General features: G+C 39.1%; 1 protein-coding gene across 2 annotated transcripts in view; it reads left to right on the plus strand.

The window, feature by feature from the left end:
* Window positions 1-7,193, plus strand: part of wnk4b (WNK lysine deficient protein kinase 4b) — a 90,346-nt gene extending 83,153 nt beyond the window's left edge. For both annotated transcript variants that reach the window (XM_017700566.2, XM_017700567.2), the window contains 4 exons: window positions 1,265-1,781; window positions 2,767-2,975; window positions 3,872-3,966; window positions 4,138-7,193. In XM_017700566.2, the coding sequence (XP_017556055.1) occupies window positions 1,265-1,781; window positions 2,767-2,975; window positions 3,872-3,966; window positions 4,138-4,140 (824 nt within the window). In that variant the 3' untranslated portion in view covers window positions 4,141-7,193. The remainder of the gene's footprint in view (window positions 1-1,264; window positions 1,782-2,766; window positions 2,976-3,871; window positions 3,967-4,137) is intronic.
* The last annotated feature ends 2,299 nt before the right edge of the window (window positions 7,194-9,492 follow it).

Genomic DNA, 9,492 nt, shown 5'->3' on the forward strand with positions numbered 1-9,492 from the left:
TTCTAATTAAATGGCTTTAGGTATTTTCTCAAAAGCTTCATACTTTACTCATAACTATGTAAATATAATAAAAAATAATTAATTTAAAAACAAAAACAGTCCCACATGGTAAAGTACTTTGTTTCCAAAGAGATGATGTAAGATTTCCACCTAGAGGTAGAAAACAGAACTGCAGATTGTTATTTACACTTTTTGTTGAGTTTAAGGACACAGACTAATGCTGCAGGCCAGATGGTTAACTGGTAAATACTACTTCACTATGTTTAGGTCCTTCTTGAAAAATACACACAAGCAAAAAGAAATCAAGGGGGGTTTGGAAAAATGTATCTGTTTTTTCTTTGTTATATTAAAAAGCACAAAAATCATGTAGAAACTCACCAGGTAGTCTTTTCACATTTACTGTGAAGTTTGTCATTTTCCAGCAGCAGAAAATGTAAAAGTTTGTGTTGTCATCCCATAAACTCATACATCATTTAAAGTCTTAGAGGTACGACTTTGTTGACTGTTCTGAGTACAATTTACAAGTGGGAAAATTGGTATTTCCCAGTTTCAGACACCTCTCAAACGCAGCAGTCCAGTGGGCACCACATTAGGATTACTCTCCATTAAAGGGGTGTCCATTAAAGTTTAGAGTGAGACACACACACACACACACACACACACACACACACACATACTCAAGCAGTCTATAAGGTCACTTCCCTAGTAACTTAATGTATTTTAATGTAACAAGATTTTAGTCCAAGTAATCGTGTTTTTAGCAAGAAGAAGCGCACAACCTTCAGAATGTACAATTCTTACTTGCAATAACAAAAGCATGGTGTAATATATTTTATATAAACTATATCGCTCAAATACGTAGCTCCTTAAAAAAACACAGTGCAGCTTCCACACTTTTTATTGATACTGCCTTTGTGCTTGTTATTGTTGGATGTGTTGTTTTGCAGAAAGTAATTCTTTTCATTTTTGCCATGCTTTTGTGATTTAATGACATCAGAAGAAGCACTCAAAAGTCAAATATATATAAAAATTACTTTATGTAGTAGCAAGCAATTTTACTGCCTTTATCTAACTCATATACATATTCAGAACATTTTTACATCTACATCTATCATTTACATCTATTCAATCTCAAAAATCAGCTTTGGCCCAGGTCCAATTTATGGTGCCACTGTTTAATTCATGTATGTATTCTATATTAAATGTATAGAAAAAACAACTGTAACACTTAATATATTATAGTAATCTATTGTTCTGCTTTCAGAGAAAAAACCTGCCATCACAGTGGGACGTTTCCAGGTCACTCCCAGCGTCGAGATCGACACACCTACAACTCCACCGCCCTGCTCCCAAACACCTTCACTGGACACAACCCCCTCCAACAATAGTCAATCAGAGAGCAACACTGAGGAGGAGAAGGAGGAGGGGGGTGAATCAGAGTCCAGCCTTAACACGGTCACTGTGTCTCCACCTAACAAACCACCTTCCGAGCAATTTAACGACTCCAGCAGCGGCACCCCCTGCTCCCCTGGAAGACCAGGGAACATGGGGAGTATGGAGGCAGAGGAGGACGGGGGAGGTGAAGAGGACACCACGGAAGGAGAGGCGAGGCAAAGGAGGATAAGCCTGAGCCTCTGGGATGGTTTGACTGGGGGTCCTCAGATCGGAAATGTGAACCAACCATGGATGAGCTACACGCGCAGCACCTCGTACGCCAGCAGTGATGAGACAGAGAGCGAGGATGAGGACATGTGGGAGGAGCTTCAGGAGCTGCGAGACAGGTAAGTTTTACTTCTGAGCTCAGCAAAAAAGTCTACTGAGGCAACAGAATACATTTTCGCATCTCAGTCTCAACATCACTGCCGAAAGCTTTAATTTCCAGAACAGTATCTTTATAGTTTCACTTTGTTAACACTCCAGACAGTGGAGGTGCATAATCTGTCATAATGAATCAGCTGATTAAAGCTGCACTTTATAAGATGTTTGTTAAATAGAAAGAAGTGGCATTACTGAGTCCACAAAAATGCGTGTTAAAATAAGGTGGCTGTGCATTTAAACAGTTCACCCTGTAAACCATGAAACGGTAATTTATAAGTCAGAGTAGGGCTGGGCAGCGTGATTTCTTATCATTCTCATGATGAATGACAGCACAATATCTCACAATATGCTTTTCTAAGCATATCATGGATATTGTCAGTACTTATGAAAACTTCACAACTGCGTGTTTTAATACAAAGAGAATGTAGCGAAGCAAAGTATGAGAAATGTTGAATACGAATCATTGTATTTATGGTTTTTAATAGTATTTTTAACAATGTTCCATTACTTTGTCTTTTCAAATCAGATGTCAAAAGAAATACCGTGACATATCGCAGAAAGTTCTTGAAGTGTTGTAATATTACATTTTTGCTATGTGGACCACCGAAATGTCAAAGGGTTTTCCTCACAACGTATGCCTTTACATATTTACATCACATATACAGTCCAGCTTAAAATGTAGTTCTCAAATGCAAAATCAATATTTTAAAGATGAAGATGTTATAAAAATGTTAGATCTTTCTTACATCTTTTGATAACTCATCCTTCGTCAAGGTCTGAGTGAGTTCTGCTTAAGTACCTTTTCAACACGCTCACCATCTCATCAGTTTCATCCACTCGAGGAAGGGGTCCGAAGCACAACTTCTGCATGCAGTAGCCCATTTTCACCAGAGATTTCTCCAAATCCCCAGAATGTACATGCTACAGCTCTCTCTTTCTCTCTTTAAGGCACCTGTCTGAGGTGCAGGCTCTACAGGCCTCTCAGAAGCAGGAGATCGAGGAGCTGTATGAGCGGATGGGGAAGGTTCCTCCTCCAGGTATCGTGTCTCCGGCGGCCATGCTGTCCAGCCGCCAGCGCCGCCTCTCCAAGAGTGGTGGATACCCCTCCACCTCTCGCAGGAACAGCCTACAGAGACTCGACATACTGCCCCCTACAGGTAGCTTATACTCAAAAACATTCAACTAGTGAAGGATTCAATGAATCCATCATTCAAATGGTCACTGAATTAATAAATATCCATAGAATATGAATAGTGGATTTCCAAATGATGTGTTTTTACACGTTGAGTCTCTTTGCCAAATTTGAGTTTCGGCTTGAGTTGAAAAGTAAGTGTACAACGTAGGGACCAGTTAAAAATTTGTGAAAAGAGGGACACTGATAAGGTCCGACAGGCTTTTTCCAGGACACCCTGTTGCCTTACCTCTTTTTTATTTCAACAAATGATTTTGTAAAACGTAAATAACATAGGCAGCTTTTTGTACAGGCATGATGTGGCAAACAATGCCTTCTCCTAAAGTGAGTTCAGCAGCAGCTTATTTAGAACTCATCTATGTTGGGTGCATTAAATGTGCTATTAGTGTATAGAATATCACATTAACCAATACATTTAAAAGTTCAGTTACATTCATGTGTTGGAATACAAATGTCTTGCTGTGGATTACATTAAATGAATCACTAAATGAACCAGCGATAAATGAGATTTTACCACCACTGGGGGGGAGCTGTTACCATGGTAACATCAGAGCAGTAGATATGGAGTTGATTAGGGTAGTACCAAATTACTATAAACAGGAAAGCCAACTATGAAGCTATGAATATACTTTAGTAAGTTGTTAGATATTTAAATTAGAGTTAGGATCAAGAAACTCTGCAGCCCCTGAGGATAGGTCTAGAAATACACATATAGATAACCAAATAAAGTTAAACACAGTAAATGAGTAAAAGGAAAGTAAAAACAGTAAAATACCAATATGTGCAGCAGTATTGATAAAATTATAAAGCGGTAAAGCAATTAAACACGGTGGTTTCTCTAACGCATGTGCTCCCTCTCAGGTATAATGAGGAATAACTCAGTAAGTGGCAGCAGCAGTGGCTCTCAGGAGCGAGCAGCTAAGGGTGTGACCTTCGCTTCTGACTATGCCAGAGTGGTAAGAGTGCTTCACAAAGTGTCTCAGAGTGATCATTCAATACTTTTGTTTTGTATTTGTAATGATCAGACTATCAAAGGAAATATTGATCTATCAATCAGCATCTTTACTCAGATGACTTCAGTTTATACTAATAAACTAATGTTATTCTTCTCTCTCTCTCTTTTCCAGTGATCTCACAGAAACCCTCCTGTGTTTTCTTGCCTTCCTCAACTGCCCCAGATGGCCTTCTCCTGGTTAATATTGCTACAAACTGTCAGACCTGTTTCGCACATACTACCTCTGTTTGGCATTGCTTCCTGTTTTGGCAGCCATGTGAACAGGCTGTGTTCACACAGCTTGCACCTTGTGTCCCAATCATGGAGCAGAATGCTGATCACAGGCACCACTTTTTTTGTCATCTGCAAAATACACAGAAATGAATTCTGAAAACAAAAGTAAGAAAAGCAAAAAAACAGAACTACATTTCTATAATTCATGACTGTAGTGGTGAACCGTGACTGCTAGAGTTCATGCCGTAAATGTCCACTGAAAACAATGAAAAAACACCTGTACAATAATGCAAGTTTCCCTATGAGATTTGAGTAATATGTTAGCGCTAAGCTAGCAGCAGGTTGCATGTACTTTACTTGGCATTCCATGTTTTATCTGAAGCTTGTAACAGACATTAACATATATTCTACCTGGTGTGTAGACGTTTGGTAGTATCTGCATTATGAAGAGCCCTGGTGTAGAGCGGCTGCTGCTGGTGTCTGTTCTTAACGACTGACTGACACCCACTGGTCAGGCTACAGTTAATTGCAGTCAGTGACAGATCTAGGAAATCTAGAAGGTCTAGATTCTAGAATGACGTTCTTTCTCATAAAATTTGTCCCATCTACTGGAAATCACAACAGGATTGGTTGATTCCACTGTCTGTAGTACTGTTCTGCAGTAAATGCTGTATATGTGTATGGCTAACACGTGTGAGCTGTAGCAGTCACTGCCACATCATTCGTGTCCTGCAGAGGTAGTCTGTGCGAAACAGGCCTCAGAGTGTGTGATTTTCGTGGGGCATCAGCTTGGTCAACAGACAATGGTGGTACTTGCCAGCCTAGTGAGATTTCAGTGGAGTGAATATCATTAAGCAGCTTGCTTTCACCTGATCTTAACCTTAAGCTTGATTAAAAAAGACCTAACTGGTCACAGATCTGCAAAATAAGAAAATGTTTTTGTTGTGTGCCTGTTTGTCCAGAGCAATGGAGCCCCCTGCTGGTGTGGACTGAGGTGCAACTCAGTATAACTGGTGGTTTTTCCATTGATTGCCCTTTTTGAATCATAATGATAACATTACATTTTTCTGCACGTTATCATGTTTTACCATAATAATGAACAAATTAATTAATTAACATTAATTTCTTTTATCTGCCAATTAGAATTTTTGTTATTTATTTTATGGATCATAGAACAAATGCATCTTCAGCTTTGCGATTGTTTTGCACATTTGAAATTGCACGAAGCAAATCCATTTAACTCTAACTACAGATTTTCTTTTATTCTTTTTATTCACTTTCATTATTGAAGCATTTGCCTCTCCTAAATACATCGTATGCATCATAAAAACATCATAAATTACAGTAAAACTAAGAAAATGCCACTGAAAACTGAAAAATATTTTGCTGTTATCAAAACCTCTTTTTTCAGTTTCAAATACATTTTTAAAAATATCTGTATATCTACAATGCTAGCTGCTCTCTACATGATGAATGGACCAAGAGAAATTGTGAAAAATGATTTGGAATAAATAAGAACCGTTTCTCTGTTGCTCTATAATGTAATAATTTCAGACGTACCCGTTTTTCTCATAACAGCAATGATATACTAATTAAAGCTGTATGCAAAAGTTCGGGTGCCAGTGGTCTAAATACATTTTGTTAATTTTCTAAGTGAAAATAAGTTAAATGCATCGTCTACAGAGAACACACTTCTGCACCTTTTATTGCACAATTACTGTTTAGTTGCTGAATTTAACATACTGGAAGAAATAAAAGCATTAAATGTGGCCTGTGCGAAGGTTATAGTATTATATTTTATGGCATTATGTTTTAGGTTTTAAATGTTAAACTCACAAAAGACACTAACATTTCCTGAAATGCCAAATTTAAGTTCTTTTCACTTAGAAAATCAAGGATAGATCCAGACAAATATGATGCATTGATGTGATTTCAGGTCAGAAACACATTTTTAGCTGCCTTCTTTCTTACATTATATGGCCAAATGTTTGTGGACACCTGCTCATTCAATGTTTCTTCCAAAATGAAGAGTATTACAAAGATCTTTGTTCAATCTCTGCTGCACTAACTGTCTCTACTCTTCGGGGAAGGCTTTACAGTAACTGTTGGAATGTGCTGTGAGTAATTGATTACATTCAGCAGGAACACTGTTGAGATCAGGTACTGATGTTGGATGATCAGTTCTGGATCACTCGAACTCATCTCACAGGTAGTAGTTGGCGCTCCATCACTCCACAGCTCAGGGGCGGGGGGCTTCATACTGTGTGTGCATTTGAACTCCTGTCTCAGCAGTAAGTTCACCTTAATGCGGCTGAATTCACTAACAAGAAGATGTGTCCACAAACTTTTGGACATGTAGTGTATGATCACCTTTATTAGTCTATTCTGCCACCTATGTATTGTTTCCAGGGCTGATCGTTTTCTTGTAGAATGTGAAATGGATATTTTCTTACCACTCACTGAAGTGGTTTCCATATTCATGAACTGACACAATGCACTTTTCAGCAAGGCGTTCGCCTTTGCGTGCCACAGTCGCTCTGTATATATAAGTGTGATTTGATGTAAAATGCGATGAACTGTGTAGTGGTTTTTTTTTGTCCCTTGCATTTATTTGAATGCCTGTGCCTATGCAGTAAGGTCATGTTAATGAATGTGATAAAGAAAAAAATGTTGAAATTGAAACTGTGATATTTGAACTATTGATGCCTTAAAGTATCAAGGTTTGGAAAGATTGCTTAAGACATAAATTGTATTCTTTTATGAAGCTTGCAGATGTTTATAAAAATATACATATATTTAGATAACGAGAGATAAAAAAGCTGTATTATATTATGCTAAGAAACAGTGTCGTTCTGCCATACATACTTGTGCCTTTCGTTTTCTACCCTAATGTTATAATTCCTGTTTCAGAAGTAATGATTGTAAATATTGATAATAAAATGTGGATTTAAACTATTTCTGTTGTTGGTTCATCTCTACATTCTGGTTTGCTTTGACTGAACATCCCTGTAGGGCCCAAAACCCAAAGCTGTTTCAGTTTTAATCTTAATTAATCAATAATTGATGCTCAGTACTCTTGTCAGTATAACTAGCAGCCATATACAGTATACTACACTCATTGTCCAGTTATCAGCTCCACTGACCATAGTCTGTCTGTTTCTCTGAATGCTTTGTTATCCCCCCTTTCACCCTCTGCTTCACTGGTAAGGACCACCACAGAGCAGGTATTATTTGGGTGGTGGATCATTCTCAACACTGTGGTGACACTGATGTGATGGTGGCATGTTAGTGGGTTGTGCTGGTACGAGTGGATCAAACAGCAGTACTGCTGGAGTTTTTAAACACTGTGTCCACTCTCTGTCCACCCTGTTACACCTTGTTGGACCACCTCGTAGCTGTAAAGTCAGAGACGATAGCTCATCCCATAGCCCTTCATCAGTGGTCACAGGATGATGTTGGCAGGACATTTTTGGTAGATGGACTATTCTCAGTCCAGCAGTGACACTGGGGTGTTTAAAAACCCCAGAAACTCTGACCAAACATGAATGGGGTAGGTGGCAGCTGATAGTCTGATAGCTCACCAATATAATGGACCTAAAGTTAGGTGTTGCTCATAAAATGGCCAGTGGAAGGAGAAGATAGGGGTTTGTAATAAAGTGCATGTGCTGCGGTTTCATTTTAACATTCCATCAGTCCAAAAAAGGCTATGTTATTACTGTTCGAGGTAAACTAGGAGAAGTAGAACTTCAAATCTTGCCAAGCAGGGTTTTTGTTTCCATCTATAGCTGAATTCAGGGCTTTATGGAGTTATTGTGGAAAGTCCTCCTTTCTGTTTTTGCGTGGTAGGAATGTTCTGCTTTGCATCAAGCAGAACATCTTAATACCTCTGTGCATTCCTCGGCCAGTTCACCGCACCAGCGCTTGTTATCCTGCAGAGGCTCATAGGCCGTCTTCACAGATTTTTATATCAGTTATAAATAGAGTGCATTGACCCGACTGATTATGATCCAACAGGACAGAGGGAGACATATATTTAGCACCCATTGTTTTCAGTTTTGGGTTATAGGAGGTCATCCTTATGCAACTTCAGCTTACATAGTAAGATTTAGCAGTCACTGTATGCTCATGCAAGGCCTAAAACCATGGGTTGACTGATTGTTGCCCTTTTGTTACCTTGTTGCAAGAACTGGTTTGATGGTACACTGGCGAGATTGTGCAGTAAAATGACGTAATGCTGTGAACATGTCCGTGTATGGGAAAGCTGCCTCTCAGAACATTTCACGGTTTACACTGCAGTTTCATTCCTCTCTATGTGAAGTCACGTCAAATTCAGCTTTGTAGGAGAAAGGCCATTAATGAAGACGAACGAGTGCTATTTATAGGGAGTATGGAAGTTATTGGTGCTTGTTTGGAATGCTGAAAGCATATAAATAGGAGGCCCATTGGACTCTGTAGCACTTTATTGTACATTGTAGACATTTTTGAGTGGTCGCTTGTGGATGACTGGCATTGACATTGATGTCACCTGATGAATGTCACAGGGTTTTTACTGCTGTTCCACTTGTGACCAAAAGAGGGCAGTGAATATTCTTTCAACTTGTCATTTCACCCACCCTGTCACCATGGTGGCATGTCTAATTCAACTGCCTTGAACAGGTATACAAAGTTTTCAGCACTTCTCAAAGTACGCTGTTCAGAAAGTTCTGACTTCTTTTCACAGTCTTTTTTGTCCTGCTTCAGACACTTTGACTGAAAAAAATAACACACAGCTTCCGCCCTTTACCCCAAGTGTACGTCCTTAGTCAAGACATGTTTGACGTCTGAAGTTTACTTCTTTAGTTTTGTATTAAACAGGCTAATGAAGCTAACATGTAATAGAATCTTAACCTCCATCAAATAGCATTGTGCAAGCTGCATGCCTAAATCATCACACACTTGCCTTAAACCACATCATGTGACCTCAAATAGACTTACTTTTGTGTTTGTCTAACACTGTATGACATATTGTTGTTGTTGTTGTTGTTTATTTTCATAACTGTCACTGTCAGAAACCACATGAACCTGTGCTGTTATCCACTGTTATTGTGTATATCTGTAGTTATTTCTAGTTTTCTAGCTCCACTCAGATCAAAGGACACATCTGGCCTCCATCCTTTACTCCGTCGCCTCCGCACAATCACCATGGCAACCCAGTAGTGGCATGCAGCGGCTCGGTCGCGGGGGGAATTCCTTCAATTGGCGCGGAAACTCACTG

Source organism: Pygocentrus nattereri, chromosome 1, assembly GCF_015220715.1.
Source record: "Pygocentrus nattereri isolate fPygNat1 chromosome 1, fPygNat1.pri, whole genome shotgun sequence".
NCBI classification, from domain to species: Eukaryota; Metazoa; Chordata; class Actinopteri; order Characiformes; family Serrasalmidae; genus Pygocentrus; species Pygocentrus nattereri.